Below are 17,105 nucleotides of genomic sequence, written 5' to 3'. Positions count from 1 at the left end.
TGGAAAAAGAAAATGTGGTATATTTACACAATGGAATATTACTCAGCCATAAAGGAGAATGAAATTATGGCATTTGCTGATAAATGGACGGAAGTGGAGACTATCATACTGAGTGAAATAAGACAAACCCAAACACCAGAGGCTGAATGTTCTCTCTGATATGTGGATGCTAACACACAATAAGAGGGGAGAAAGAAAGTTCATTGGATTAGACAAAGGGGAATGAAGGGAAGGGAGTGGGTAGGCGTAGGAAAGACAGTACAATGAATAGAACATAACTGTCCTATGTTCATATATGAATACACGACCAGTGAAACTCCATCTCATGTACTGCTACGCGAATGGGATCCTAAGTTATACTCCATGTATGTATAATATATCAAAATACACTACTGCCATGAATATCCAAACAGAATCAATAAAAAAATATTTGGGGAAGAATTGGCATCTTATTATTGGCATAAAGTGAGTGTTCCTATCCAACAAGAGATATTTAAGAATTTTAATAATAGCATTATTTGTAGTAGACTCAAAACAAGGAAAAATATTTACCAACAAAAACAAAATAAAAGAATAAATTGTGGTATGGTTATTGAATGGTATTCTACAACAAGGAAAACAAATACACCTGCAACAGTATTGATGAAGCCAAACACAAAAAAGTATATCTGTATGATTCCATTCATATAAATAAAACTAAAGTATGTTGTTAGAAGTCAGAGTGGACATTAGTACAGGGGAGGGGGATGTAGATAGTGGTTAAACACAGTGCCAGGAACTCTTCTGGAAGTCTGGTAATGTTCTGTTTCCCCTGGTGGTAGTGTTTTGTTTGCTTGGTCATCCTTCATTGAGCTGCACTGTTCAGTTTTAGATATTTTATGGTATACATGTTACATTTATGTTAAAAAAAAGAAAGTTAAACTGTCATGTTAACATACCTCCTTGGGAAAAGTTTGTTGTCTAGGCTCTAGTTTTGCAAGCTGTGCTTTAGTTCTCACTATCCTCTTTCTAACTGGTGGTGAATTATAAAAGATAAACTGTGTAAACTACGGTGGGAAGATTGTTCCATAAGTAACTAGGCTTCCAATACTGGGAAGGAGGCAGAACAACAGTCCCTGAAAGAATTAGTGCAGGGTTAAGCCAATCTGCCTTGGCATCTAAAATGTTTATTATTAAGTTTGGACTTTAAAATGAATTAGAACTCAGTAGAAAATTATGCATTTAAGTATAACATTAAAGCTCCAAAACCCATATACGTAGCTGTGAGGTAGAGAATTATTTCTCATTAAAATGCAGGACATTATAAAAATTTATCTTAAATTAAGTTAGCTATGTTAATGATTTTGATCTTTTATCATTAAGGTGTGCTGTAATTTCTTATTGATACAAAGTTTGTCTTCTAGTGTTTAATGATATCAAAGCCACCTACATAGTATAGTTACTTAAGAACCGAATTCCACTCTTACATATGCATTGGTCATGTCCTCCCTGACACTGATTTAATTAGGTTAGGACTAAAGACCAAATCTAACAATGTAAAATGTAAGAGGAACAAATCCAAGGCCTTACAAAGTTTAAGATGAAAAAAGGGGAAGTATGATTTACCAACATGGGTGATAAGTTTCAGGGTGTTTATTTATTTAAGATCTACCTCTTCAATGGGACTACTCCTGAAAAGGTTAATGATTGTATGCCGTACTACTACAGAAACAGGAGATAAAACCAGGTCATACCAAGATCATGGTAAATTTGTGGCTTCATGTTTTGTGTGACATTGATAAACTAGAGTTCAACCAAAGGAATGCCACAGTTTTTGAGGGGTTGTGAAAAATGGATTATTTGGTTCAAGAAATCTCTGAAGTTTCATAGCAGCTTTATAAGGCATTATCTCCATTTTACAGAAAGAAAATTGAGGTTCAGAGAGAATAAATTATTTATTAAAATGTAACTGAAAAGTGGTTGGCTAAGGACCCACATCTCTTGATTTTTCGAACCCATGGCCTTAGCCTTGCAAGGCAAGCACTTTAAAAACTGAGCTATCTCCCCAGCCCCCATCTCTTGATTCTTAATCTGGTATTCTTTCTGTTTCAAAATATTGGTATTTAATTTTATTTCTTAAAAGCTTAGCTGTTGACTTCTGTGTATATGAGGAAAAACTTGAAACCATGGGGGAAGAGTTACAGATTAAATGAAAGGAAAGGGAACATTCAAAGGTAGGAAGAATGTTTTTCATATTTTCTCAGTATGAGAAAATAGTTGAATTGTTAGAGTTACGTTTATCAGTTATTACAGAAATAGATTTTTAAACATATTTTTCTCTTTTTCAAGGTTTTTGATTCCAATGAAGAATCCGGGTATCTTGTTCTCACCATAGTTATATCGGGTCACTTCTTCATTTCCCAGGGACAGACACTACTGGTAGGTTTATGCCTAAATTTAACATGCAGATGTGTTTCTTTATCTTCATAGTTTTACATTAATTTTTGTACCTTCAAATTTCTTCAATCTCACTGAAATTCTGTAAGTTCAACAGATTAAGTATTATAAAACATGCTATAACAGTAGAGATAAAGAAATATACCATATATCACCTGCTCTAAAGATGTTTAGGATTTAGTGAATCAAAGTAGATCAAAGGATTGATATTAACCAATATGATAAAGGTTTCTTAATTGGGGAGATTGATTTGAAGACAGGCTATACTTAAAGAAAAGGCCAGTGGGTTTTCTGGGTAGGGAAAACAGCATATGCAGAGGTGATGGATTTAAGGAATTAGCTAAAAGAAAACAAAACATGTTGTTAATTGATGGAATCCTCCATAAAATTCTTACTTATGAAGAAGCATTTGTTCTTTATTCTGTATATGTGTACACTTTAGAAAATTTTAGAATGAAGAAATATGTGAAAGAAAAAATAAGAATAACCTTGCTTATAAGTTTAGGGGTTTTTTTTGTTTGTTTTTTAGTATGTAGAAATAAAAAGACAATTATTAATTTTTAATCAAAGAAATCACACAAGAAGGGAAAGATTGGGGCTAGAGATACTTGTATCTCAGTAGTGGAGTGCTTGTCTGGTACCTGTGGGGCACTGGGTTCCATCCTCAGCATCACATTAAAAATCAGTAAAATTCAATGAAAATCAATGAAAGGTATTATGTCCATCTCCAACTAAAAATATTTTTTAAAAAAGAAGGGCAAGGTTATAGAAGGTTATTATGTCATTTGGCTGTGAATAATGTCTACATAGGCATAATAAATTCTTTTTTTTTTTTTGCAGTACTGGGGATCGAACTCAGGGCCTTAGTGCTCTCGAGGCAAGCACTCTACCAGCTGAGCTATCTCCCCAGCCCCATAATAAATTCTTATGACAGATATTTCCTGAATATATACATGGACATAGTTTACTCAGTTCATAAGTATTTATTGAACACTAGTACTCACTAGGCATTTTTACTTTGATGCTAGTGATACAGTAGTGAAAAGCACAGACAAAAATTCCTGACATTGTGGAATGTCCTCATTCTAGTGACGAGAAACATTAATAAGCAAATGGGCCAAATATATTTAAAAGACATTAATTTTTTGGTGAATCCCTTACATGTTCTGCTATGATATGATGGCAGTGGTAGGGTACCACATGTGTATATTGTAATGATTCATCTTTCCACTTAAAGAAAATGTGGCTTTATCAGTGAATGTGAAGTGACCTGCAGAGTCATTTCTGTGCTCCTCATGACTTTTAAACTGCAGCATAAGTTGCACTGTTTTGTTTCATCTGCGTCAGGGCCTGTATTCCTTGCACTTCAGATGTTAATGAAGAATACTCCAGACCATAACCTTAGGGATGCCTAGTACCTCTAGTTCTCCCTTTCAGTGTCAAGTCTTTGTTGAAGGGTGACATTAATGCAGTTTGACTTCTTTAGGAATAGAGCACCACACCTTGCTTTTTCTTTGCTTTATCTTTTTGCATAGTTATGTTGTTACAAAATGGTCAAGGTTTCTTTGTATCATATGTGGAATGATTTAAAAATTTTTTTTATACCTTTATTTATTTTTATGTGGTGCTGAGGATCAAACCCAGTGCTTCACACATGCTAGGCAAGTGCTCTATCACTGAGCCACAACCCCAGCCCCATGGAATGATTTTTGCACTGCAGTTAAATAACCAAGTTTATTAAATTCCAAGATAACCACTGCGGAGAAATAGAAGGGTAAGTATTAATTCTACAATTTGATGCATTTGTATGTGCATGTATAACTTTGATATTAATATTAAAAATCTTTAAAATATTAAAAAAATTTATTGAGATATAGAAAATAAAATTCACTAATTTTATTTATTCAGTTAATGGGTTTTGACACATGCATATAATCATGTAACCATAATAATAGGATATTTCAATTAACCTGAAGAGTTTCCTTGTGCCTTAATAAGTCTCCTCTGCACATCCTCAGCATCTAACAACCACTGATCTGCTTTCTGTCACTATAGTTTTGCCTTTTCTGTTTTTAAAATAATGTTTTAAATTTTACTTATTTTTAAATTGACAGATGAATTGTATGCATTTGCCATGTACACCATATTGTTTTATAGAAGATATACATTGTGGAGTGACTCAGTATAGTTAATTTACATATGTATTACCTCAATATACTTTTGTCTTTCTAGAATTTCATGTAACAGAATCATAAAATAGGTAGGTTTTTTGTGTCCAGCTTCTTCCATTAGGCAGTGCTTTTAAGATTCATCCATAGTGTTATGTTATTAATCATTCATTCCTTTTCATTGCTGATCAGTATGCTATTGTATGGATAAACCTAATTTGCTTATTCATTCAACTTTTAAAAAAATTTTTTTAGTTGCCAGTGGACCTTTATTTTATTTATTTATTTATATGCAGTGCTGAGAATTGAACCCAGGGCTTCATGTGTGCTAGACAAGCGTGCTATACCACTGAGCCACAACCCCAGCCCTCCATTTATTTTTATCTTTAATTTTTCTCAGCAGTGTTTTGTAGTTTTTACAATACAGGTCTTGCATATACTTTGCTGAATATTTCATTTTTTGTTATTGTAAATAGCAAAAATAAGTATCTTACAGTTTTTTGCTAGTGTGTAGAGACATGAAGTCAGTCAGTATTAAAAAATCAATTGTATCCTGTGATTTTGTTAAACTCATCTATTAGTTTCTTAGCTTTATGTAGACTGCTTAGGATTTTCCACATAAATGATCTGTTAGCAAGTCAAGAGAGTTTGATGTTTTTCCTTACTAATCTGTGCACTCTCCTGATCCCCTCTATGCTCTTTCTCCAGATTACACTGAATAGGGCATCCTTTATAGTGTTGAATAGAAATGGTGAGACTTGACATCCTTGCCTTGTTCCCCATCTTAGGGGGAAAACATTCAGTCTTTTCACCATTAAATATAAAGTTAGCTATAGGGTTTTTTTTTTTTGTGGATACACTTTAGAAGATTGAGGAAGTTCCCTTCTAATCCTAATTTGCAGAGGCTTTTTTCCCCTCTTTGAGATTCTGATTATTTTTAAATAAAGTTGGTGTACATATTTAAGGTAGTGTGTTATTTTGATTTACATTGTGTTATCAAGCTAGATAACATGTCATCTCCTGATATAGTTACCATTTTGTGTGTGGATGTGTGTGGTGAGAACACCTAAGATCTGTTCTCTTAACAAACTTAAAGTACACAATATAATATTAACTGCAGTTACCATAGGTCTCTAGAATGTATTCATTCTACACAACAAAAGCTTTATATCTTTAGGCCAACATCTCCTATTTCCTCTATACCACCCCACAACCCCTAGTAACCACCCTTCTACTGTCTACTTATATGGATTCAACATTTTTAGATTCCATACAAGTGAGGATCAAGAAATATTTTTCTTTCTGTATATTGCTTATTTAAGTTAGAGTAATGTACTCCAGATTTATTCATGTTGTCAAGGACTTGTATATGCATGCATATATTACACTTTCTTTATCCATTTATCCATTGATAGATATTTAGGTTGTTTCTATTTCTTGGCCATGAATAGTTAGTATTGTAATAAATATGAAAGTGCAGATGTCTCTTCCAAACACTGATTTCATTTCCTTAGATACATACCTAGAAGTAAGATTACTGGATCATACAGTAGTTATTTATTTATTTGTGGAATTTTCATACTGTTTTCCATAGTGGCTGTACCAGTTTTTATCCCTAGCCACAGTGTCTAAGGGTTTCCCTTTCTTCACATCCTTACCAACATTTATCATGTCTTTTCAATAATAGTCATCCTAAGAAGTATGAGGTGGCACCTCATTGTGGTATTGATGATTAGTTATGTTGATCACCTTTTCATATACCTGTTGGTTATTGGTCTTTGGAAAATTAGCTATTCAGATCTATTATAGTTTGGATTTTAATCGTTCCCCAAAGGTTCATGGATTAAAATGTACTATATTTATATTCTCAATTTTTTGTTGAAGCTTCACTTCTCCAAAAAGTCATTTATTTCAGGGAAACTGATGGCTAGGACCCAATAACAGTTTTGTGTATGTGCTAATGTTTTTTAAAGAAATTCAAACAAGTCAACAAGGCTTTGGACTTTCTGCTTGGTCTTGAGTAGCTATTTAAACTTAAATGTTAAGTATTCAGTTCTTAATGAATCAAGCTTTATTGTAGAAGTACTTATAGAAGGCCCTTGTTCTCCACAGTGGTATTAGTGGGAAGCTGTGGAATCTTTAAGAGGTGGGGCTTAGTGGGAGGTCTTCTGGTCTTTGGGGAAGTGCCCTTGAAGGGAATAGTGCCAGCCCCTTTCTGTTCCTCTTTTTTGCTTCCTGGCCAAGAGTTGAACAGTTTTGCTCTATGTTATGTGTTCCCACCATGATGTGCCACCACAGGTCCAAAGCAGTGGGACCAACTGATCATGGACTGGAACTTCCAAAACTGGGGAACAAATAAACCTTTCCTCTTTATAAATTGTCTATCTCAGATATTTATTATAGTGATAGCTGGTTTAACAGTGTCCTTTGCCCACATTTTAATTGAATTATTTGTTTTTGGAATCAAATGAGCTCTTTACACATTTTGGGATATCGACCTCTTCTCAGATTTATGGTTTGCAAATATTTTCTTCCATTTTACAGAGTTGCCTTTTCATTTTTTGACTGTTCCCTTTGCCATTGTTTACTGAGTTTTTAATTGTGCATAGGAGTTGAATTTTATTGAATGCTTTTCTGCATCACTTGAGATGGTTTTTCTTTTTTCAGTCCTGCTAATATAATTTTAAAAGTATTGAGTTCTCCTGAATTAACCTTTAGTGGAGAAGTACTTGAATTTTAAAATCATGTATATGTGTGTGATTAAAAATAAGAATACAGGAGATCCAAGATGGTGGTCTAGAGAGAGGCTGCGTTCCTTGTCGCTCTGTGACTCTGGTTTCAAGCAGAGGATATCTGTTTCTTGGTGAGGTAGTTTTTGCTGCTTATCAATAACCTGCTGTTTACCCCATTTGTCTGCTGTGACCACCTGCAGTCTGCCAGCATATCGACGCCTTTTTTGAGTGCAGATTGCTCACTGTCAGGCGCCTGTCATTCACCATGTGCCTACCTCTCGCCTGTCCATCGCCTGCCTTACACCTGTCCATCACCCAACACATGAGGTTCACCTCCCGATTGTCCAACAACAGTCAGCAAACTGATCGCCGACCGCCAGTGGAGCACCAGCTGCCTGCTGTTGCCTGGAAGTTCACTGTTATAGTACCTGCAGGTTTGATTACACATGGCTGCCACCATTTTGAGACAACAGCCAGGCCCCGTAGGACCCCTGACCAAACTGACTGAGCCCCGTCTCCAGGATCCCTCAGCCTGACCGATCACTCCCTGCCTCTGGGGCCCTCACATCGACTGACTGCTGCCTGCCGCCAGGACCCTCAGACCAACTGACTGTGCCCTATCACCGGGACCCCATACCAACTGATTACACCTGGCACCCAGGATCCCACAACCACACCAAACACACCCGAACTCCAGGACCCCTGCCAGACCAACCACATCCCACCTTCAGGACCTCTAGCTGACCACGTCCACCCCTGAGCTGCAGCTCCCCATTTGCCAACACATTTGGAAGCCAGAGTGGCCATCTTGGATAATCCTGGAAGCCGGAGCTCCAATCTTTAGGTGGGGAAAAATCCCATCCTAAGACTCCTGCTGGAGACTTGAAGCTCAATGTCAGGTACCTCTCATGCATCAGGCTACTGAACACTGGGAGGTTTCATTACTATATGACTGTTATACTGTAGATTTTCTTTTTTCTCCTTATTGAAAAAATTTAAGTTTTTATTTCTTTACTTTTCTTGCTTTCTTTTCCTTTTGTTTACCAGTTCCCTCAGAGTCTCTTTCTCCCTTTTTTACATGCTAACATCCAATTTCTTTTGATTACACTCTCACCCTTTCTATTATCTAGAACTTCTGTATATTCTTTTCTTATCCCATTACCAACCACATTCTACATCCCTCTGCATCCTCTTTGTCCTCCATTAGAAACTGCAGACCTTATTGCAAATCTGTTTGTTTTGCTGAAGATAATATTTGAACTCATTCTGTTTATTATGACAATTTTGTTATTGTCCTCATAGGGGCTATTTGGTCTAGGATTGCATAGTGTCTGAATTTGGCACTGCTAATATTGATCTCCCCTTAAAGAAAAGGTTTTGGAAACCTTATAGTGGCTTATAGGGCCACTATAAGCCTATAGGGGGAAATCTGCAATACCCCAGATCTGCACTGCTAGAGGGGAAGATACGTGAACAATATGAAAAAACAAGGGAAGAAAATGATCCAAACAAATCTAGATTCTATATTAATAGAATCCAATGACAGTATGTGAGAAGAAATGTCAGAAAAGGACTTCAGATTATACATGATTTAGATGATTCGCGAAGCAAAGGATGAGATAAGAGAGCAAATGCAGGCAATGAATGATAATACCAATAAGCTGAAAGAGCACCTGCAGGAAGCAAAAGATCATTTCAACAAAGAGATAGAGATTCTCAAAAAAAACAAACAAACGGAAATCCTTGAAATGAAGGAAACAATAAACCAAATTAAAAACTCAATGGAAAGCATCACCAACAGACTAGACCACTTGGAAGATAGAACCTCAGACAATGAAGACAAAATATTTAATCTTGAAAATAAAGTCGCCCAAACAGAGAAGATGGTAAGAAATCATAAAGAGAATCTCCAAGAACTATGGGACATCATGAAAAGACCAACTTTAAGAATTATTGGGATTGAGGAAGGCACAGAGATACAAACCAAAGGAATGAACAACCTATTCAATGAAATAATATCAGAAAATTGCCCAAACCTGAAGAATGAAATGGAAAATCAAATACAAGAGACTTACAGAACACCAAATGCACAAAATCACAACAGATCCACACCAAGGCACATTATAATGAAAATGTCTAACATTCAAAATAAAGATAGGATTTATTTTTATTTATTTATTTATTTTTTATTGTAAACAAATGGGATACATGTTGTTTATCCGTTTGTACATGGAGTAAAGGCGTAACATTTGTGTAATCATAAATTTACATAGGGTAATGTTGTTTGATTTGTTCTGTTATTTTTCCCTTCCCGCCACCCCTCCCACCCCTCTTTTCCCTCTATACAGTTCTTCCTCCATTCTTGCCCCCCTCCCTAACCCTAACTCTAACCCTAACACTAACCCCTCCCACCCCCCCATTATGTGTCATCATCCACTTATCAGCGAGATCATTCGTCCTTTGGTTTTTTGAGATTGGCTTATCTCACTTAGCATGATATTCTCCAATTTCATCCATTTGCCTGCAAATGCCATAATTTTTTATCATTCTTTATGGCTGAGTAATATTCCATTATATATATATATATATATATATATATATATATCTCACAGTTTCTTTATCCATTCATCAATTGAAGGACATCTAGGTTGGTTCCACAATCTGGCTGTTGTGAATTGAGCAGCTATGAACATTGATGTGGCTGTATCTCCGTAGTATGCTGATTTTAAGTCCTTTGGGTATAGGCCGAGGAGTGGGATAGCTGGGTCAAATGGTGGTTCCATTCCAAGTTTTCTAAGGAATCTCCACACTGCTTTCCAGAGTGGCTGCACTAATTTGCATCCCCACCAGCAATGTATGAGTGTACCTTTCTCCCCACATCCTCGCCAACACCTGTTGTTGCTTGTATTCTTGATAATCGCCATTCTAATTGGGGTGAGATGGAATCTTAGGGTGGTTTTGATTTGCATTTCTCTTATTACTAGAGATGTTGAACATTTTTCCTTATGTTTGTTGATTGCTTGTAGATCTTCTTCTGTGAAGTGTCTGTTCATTTCCTTAACCCATTTGTCGATTGGGTTATTTGCATTCTTGGTGTAGAGTTTTTTGAGTTCTTTATAGATTCTGGAGATTAGTGCTCTATCTGAAGTATGATTGGCAAAGATTTTCTCCCACTCTGTAGGCTCTCTCTTCGCATTGCTGATAGTTTTCTTTGCTGAGAGAAAGCTATTTAGTTTGAATCTATCCCAATGATTGATTCTTGCTTTTATTTCTTGTGCCATGGGAGTCCTGTTGAGGAAGTCTGGTCCTAAGCCGACATGTTGAAGATCTGGACCTACTTTTTCTTCTATAATCTGCAGGGTCTCTGGTCTGATTCCGAGGTCCTTGATCCATTTTGAGTTTAGTTTTGTGCACGGTGAAAGATATGGGTTTAGTTTCATTCTGTTGCATATGGATTTCCAATTCTCCCAGCACCATTTGTTGAAGAGGCTATCTTTTCTCCATTGCATATTTTTGGCCCCTTTGTCTAGTATGAGAAAATTGTATTTATTTGGGTTTGTGTCCATGTCCTCTATTCTGTACCATTGATCCACCTTTCTATTTTGGTACCAATACCATGCCGTTTTTGTTACTATTGCTTTGTAATAGAGTTGAAGATCTGGTATTGCGATACCCCCTGCTTCGCTCTTTCTGCTAAGGATTGTTTTAGCTATTCTGGGTTTCTTATTCTTCCAAATGAATTTTATAATTGCTTGCTCTATTTCTGTAAGGTACATCATTAGGATTTTAATTGGAATTGCATTGAATCTATATAACACTTTTGGTAGTATGGCCATTTTGACAATATTTATTCTTCCTATCCAAGAACATGGGAGATCTTTCCATCTTCTAAGATTTTCTTCAATTTCTTTCTTTAGTGTTCTATAGTTCTCATTGTAGAGGTCTTTCACCTCTTTTGTTAGATTGATTCCCAAGTATTTTATTTTTTTCGAGGCTATTGTGAATGGGGTAGTTTTCCTAACTTCTCTTTCTGAAGATTCATCACTTATGTATAAAAATGCATTGGATTTATGAGCATTGATCTTGTAACCTGCTACTTGACTGAATTCACCTATGAGTTCTAAAAGTTTTCTGGTGGAATTTCCAGGTTCCTCTAAGTATAATCATATCATCAGCAAATAGGGATAGTTTGAGTTCTTCTTTTCCAATTCATATCCCTTTAATTTCTTTGGTCTGTCTAATTGCTCTGGCTAGAGTTTCAAGGACGATATTGAATAGAAGTGTTGAAAGAGGGCATCCCTGCCTTGTTCCAGTTTTTAGGGGGAATGCTTTCAGTTTTTCACCATTTAGAATGATATTAACCATGGGCTTAGCATAGATGGCCTTTACAATGTTAAGGAATGTTCCCACTATCCCTATTTTGTCTAGTGTTTTGAGCATGAAGGGGTGCTGTATTTTATCAAATGCTTTTTCTGCATCTATTGAAATAATCAAGTGATTCTTGACTTTAAGTCTATTGATATGGTGAATGACATTTATTGATTTCCTGATGTTGAACCAACCTTGCATCCCTGGGATGAAACCCACTTGATCATAGTGCACTATCTTTTTAATATGTTTTTGTATGCGATTTGCTAAAATTTTGTTGAGAATTTTTGCGTCGATGTTCATTAAGGATATTGGTCTGAAATTTTCTTTCCTCGATGTGTCTCTGTCTGGTTTAGGTATTAGGGTAATATTGGCTTCATAGAATGAGTTTGGGAGGGTTCCCTCCTCTTCTATTTCATGGAATACGTTGAGAAGTATTGGAATGAGCTCTTTTTTAAAGGTTTTGTGGAACTCAGCTGAGAACCATCTGGTCCTGGACTTTTCTTTGTTGGTAGGCTTTTGATGACTTCTTCTATTTCATTACTTGAAATTGGTCTATTTAAATTGTATATGTCCTCCTCGTTCAGTTTAGGCAATTCATATGTCTCTAGAAACCTGTTGATGTCTTTGAAATTTTCTATTTTGTTGGAGTATAGATTTTCAAAATAGCTTCTAATTATGTTTTGTATTTCACTCGTGTCTGTTGTGATATTTCCTTGTTTATTCTGAATTTTAGTGATTTGGGTTTTCTCTCATCTTCTCTTTGTTAGTGTGGCTAAAGGTTTATCAATTTTGTTTATTTTTTCGAAGAACCAACTATTTATTTTGTGATTTTTTTGTATTGTTTCTTTTGTTTCAATTTCGTTGATTTCAGCTCTGAGTTTAACTATTTCCTGTCTTCTACTACTTTTGGTGTTGGTCTGTTCTTCTTTTTCTAGGGCTTTGAGCTGTAGTGTTAGGTCATTTATTTGTTGAGTTTTACTTCTTTTATTGAATGCGCTCCATGAAATAAATTTTCCTCTAAGTACTGCTTTCATAGTGTCCCAGAGATTTTGATATGATGTTTCTTTGTTCTCATTTACCTCTAAGAATTTTTTAATTTCCTTCTCAATATCTTATGTTTTCCATTCATCATATAATAGCATATTGTTTAATCTCCAGATGTTGGAGTAGTTTCTGTTTTTTACTCTTTCATTTATTTCTAATTTCAATCCATTATGATCTGATAGAATACAAGGTAGTGTCTCTGTCTTCTTGTATTTGCTAACATTAGCTTTGTGGCATAATATATGGTCTATTTTAGAGAAGGATCCATGTGCTGCTGAGAAGAAAGTGTATTTGCTCTTGGTTGGATGGTATATTCTATCAATGTCCGTTAAGTCTAAATTATTGATTGTGTTATTGAGATCTATGGTTTCTTTGTTCAATTTTTGTTTAGAACATCTGTCCAGTGCTGAGAGAGGTGTGTTAAAATCACCTAGTATTATTGTGTTATGGTCTATTTGGTTTCTGAAATTGAGAAGGATTTGTTTGACATACACGGATGAGCCACTGTTTGGGGCATAGATGTTTATGATTGTTATGTCTTGCTGATTTATGCTTCCCTTAAGCAGTATGAAATGTCCTTCTTTATCCCTTCTGACTAACTTTGGCTTGAAGTCCACATTATCTGAAATGAGGATGGATACCTCAGGTTTTTTGCTGAGTCCATGTGCATGGTATGTTTTTCCCCATCCTTTCACCTTTAGTCTATGGGTATCTTTTTCTATGAGGTGAGTCTCTTGCAGGCAACATAATGTTGGATCTTTCTTTTTAATCCAATCTGCCAGTCTATGTCTTTTGATTGATGAATTCAGGCCATTAACATTCAGGGTTATTATTGAGATATGATTTGTGTTCCTGGTCATTTGATTCATTTTTTAAATTTATTTATTTTTTTTGACACGACTTGGTTCCTCCTTTATTTAACAATTCCTTTAGTATAATTCCTCCCTTTGCTGATTTGCTTCTTTGTTTTTCATCTCTTCCTCATGGAATATTTTGCTGAGAATGTTCTGTAATGCTGGCTTTCTCTTTGTAAATTCTTTTAGCTTTTGTTTATCATGGAAGGATTTTATTTCATCGTCAAATTTGAAGGTAAGTTTTGCTGGGTATAAGATTCTTGGTTGGCATCCATTTTCTTTCAGGGCTTGAAAAATGTTGTTCCAGGCCCTTCTAGCTTTTAGGGTCTGGATTGAAAAATCTGCTGATATCCGTATTGGTTTCCCCCTGAATGTAATTTGGTTCTTTCCTCTCACAGCCTTTAAAATTCTGTCTTTATTTTGTATGTTAGGTATTTTCATTATAATGTGCCTTGGTGTGGGTCTGTTGTAATTTTGTGTATTTGGAGTCCTATAAGCCTCTTGAACTTGATTTTCCATTTCATTCTTCAGATTTGGGAAATTTTCTGATATTATTTCATTGAATAGATTGTTTGTTCCTTTGGTTTGTTTCTCTAAGCCTTCCTCAATCCCGATAATTCTTAAATTTGGCCTTTTCATGATATCCCATAATTCTTGGAGATTCTGTTCACGATTTCTTACCATCTTCTCTGTTAGGTCAACTTTCTTTTCAAGGTTAACTATTTTGTCTTCAATATCTGAGGTTCTGTCTTCCAGGTGTTCTATCCTATTGGTTGTGCTTTCTATGGAGTTCTTAATTTGGTTTATTGTTTCCTTCATTTCAAGGATTTCTGTTTGGTTTTTTTTCAATATCTCTAACTCTTTATTGAAATGATCTTTTGCTTCCTGTATTTGCTCTTTTAACTGTCGATTGGTGCTATCATTCAATGCCTGCATTTGCTCTTTCATCTCATCATTCAGTGCCTGCATTTGCTCTTTCATCTCATCATTCAGTGCCTGCATTTGCTCTTTCATCTCATCGTTTGCTTCCCTGATCATTTTAATTATGTACATTCTGAATTCCCTTTCTGTCATTTCTTCTGCCATGCTGTCATTGGATTTTATTGATGTAACATCTAGATTTGTTTGGGGCATTTTCTTCCCTTGTTTTCTCATATTGTTCAGGTATCAGTGGACTGCTGAGATATTGCAGATTTCCTCTATTGACTTACAATGTCCCTAAAGATTTCTAATATATCCCCTCTTAGCCTTCAGTAGCCTGAAGTCTTGGAGAAAGTTGATAATGCGGTGCTCCACAAGGAAGCTGCCTCTCTAGTGGTGGTGGCCTTCAGGTGGGATATATTCCCTGCTAGTGGGCAGAGGTGCCTCCACTTGTTGACCAATGGTCACCAAAGGGGAACTAGGCTGCGGGCTGAGGCAACGCCTATTTGGGCCTATTTCTCTGGTTTTACCGTCCTTGTGGGAAAACCTCACCCAGCAGGAAAGGCTCACCTGGTGGGGAGGTCTCGCTGGTCAGTTTCCATCCTAGAGGTTTCCCTCAATTCACAACTACTGCCTGGGCTGGGCTGACTTCCTCTGCAACGTTCCCAGGGGCCCAGACCTACCTCCTGGATCTGGGAGCCTCACCCTTTGCAGACAAGTCTCCTTAGGCTGCCTCTCCTCAGAGAATCTGCCCGCAGTCCTGGAAACTTCACTCCATCCCTCAGCTTGTCTCTGTGCGGCTCTTCTACCAAGAAGCTGCCTAGTTCCTGGGACCCTGCTCTGCACCTAGTCGCCTGGCTATGTGGCCCCTCCTCTGAGCAGCCACCTGGAACCCTGTACAGTCACTCTGAGTCCCAGCAACCCACCGCACATCTCTTCCTCCGGGAAGCCACCCGGTGTTCCAGTGCAGTCACTAGGAGTCCAAGCAACTCACTGCGCACCTTTTCCTCCCGACAACCACCCGTAGCCCTGGAGCAGTCACTCCGAGTCCAAGTGACCTGCCGTGCTCCTCCTCCTCCAGGCAGCTGCCTGGAGCTCTGGTGCAGCCACTCGGAGACCAAGCGACCTGCCGCGCTCCTCCTCCTCCTCCAGGCAGCCCCCCGGTGTTCAGGAGCGGTTGCTCTGAATCCAAACAGCTTGCCGCACAGCTCCTCCTCTGGGCAGCCCCCCAGAACCCTGGTGGGTTGCTCCAAGTCCCAGCGTCATCCTGAGCAGCCTCCTCTCCAATGCTCCCAGCTGTCCGAGTTCACTGCTCCAGTGGGGGGAGGGGTGTCTCGTTGGGCAACTCTACTTCACAAAGTTCCCTGTGTTCTGGGACTACCGCCCCATCTAGGATGCCTCCCCAACGGGAGAGACTCACCCGGTGGCTTTGAGTTGGTCCCAAGTCTCTCAGTATCTCCTCTTCTTGAATCCTGAGTCCTGGAGCAACATGAAATGCAGACACCCTCTAGTCTGCCATCTTGAAACCTCAAAGATAGGATTTTGAAGGCTGTGAGAGAAAAGCATCAGATTACACATAGGGGGAGACCAATATGGATAGCAGCTGACTTCTCAACCCAGACTCTAAAAGCTAGAAGGGCCTGGACCAACATATTTCAAGCTCTGAAAGAACATGGTTGCCAACCAAGAATCCTATATCCAGCAAAACTAACCTTCAGATTTGAAGATGAAATAAAATCCTTCCATGATAAACAAAAGTTAAAAGAATTTACAAATAGAAAGCCTGTGCTACAGAATATTCTCAACAAAATATTCCATGAGGAGGAAATGAAAAACAACAATGTAGGTCAGCAAAGGGAGGAACTACCCTAAAGGAAAAGCCAGTGAAAGGAGAAACCAAGCCAACTTAAAAACCAAAAATAAGCCCAAATGACTGGGAATACGAATCATATCTCAATAATAACCCTGAACATTAATGGCCTAAACTCATCAATCAAAAGACATAGACTGGCAGAATGGATTAAAAAGAAAGACCCAACAATATGCTGCCTGCAAGAGACTCATCTCATAGAAAAGGACATCCACAGACTAAAGGTGAAAGGATGGGAAAAAACCTACCACGCACATAGACTCAGTAAGAAAGCAGGGGTTTCCATCCTTATATCAGATAAAGTGGACTTCAAGCCAAAGTTAGTCGGAAGGGATAAAGAAGGACATTTCATACTGCTTAAGGGAACCATAAATCAGGAAGACATAATGATCATAAATATTTATGCCCCAAACAATGGTGCATTCATGTACATCAAACAAATCCTTCTCAATTTCAGGAATCACATAGACCACAACACAATAATTCTGGGTGACTTTAACACACTGCTGTCACCACTAGATAGATCTTCCAAACAAAAACCAACCAAAGAAACCATAGAACTCAATAACACAATCAATAACCTAGACTTAATAGACATATATAGAATATTCCATCCATCAACGAGCGAATTCACTTTCTTCTCAGCAGCACATGGAACCTTCTCAAAAATAGACCATATGTTATGCCACAAAGCAGTCCTTAGGAAATG

The 17,105-nt window shown here is 37.3% G+C and overlaps 1 protein-coding gene across 2 annotated transcripts in view; it reads left to right on the top strand.

The window, feature by feature from the left end:
- The window catches only part of Rec114 (REC114 meiotic recombination protein), a 107,730-nt gene that overhangs the window by 27,220 nt on the left and 63,405 nt on the right, over positions 1–17,105 (top strand). For both annotated transcript variants that reach the window (XM_047538851.1, XM_047538850.1), the window contains exon 2: positions 2,329–2,418. In XM_047538851.1, coding sequence (XP_047394807.1) covers positions 2,329–2,418 — 90 coding nt within the window. The remainder of the gene's footprint in view (positions 1–2,328; positions 2,419–17,105) is intronic.

Source organism: Sciurus carolinensis, chromosome 2, assembly GCF_902686445.1.
Source record: "Sciurus carolinensis chromosome 2, mSciCar1.2, whole genome shotgun sequence".
NCBI lineage: Eukaryota > Metazoa > Chordata > Mammalia > Rodentia > Sciuridae > Sciurus > Sciurus carolinensis.
The sequence above is the reverse complement of the archived record's forward strand: the minus strand, read 5'-3'. Positions and strand labels throughout refer to the sequence as shown.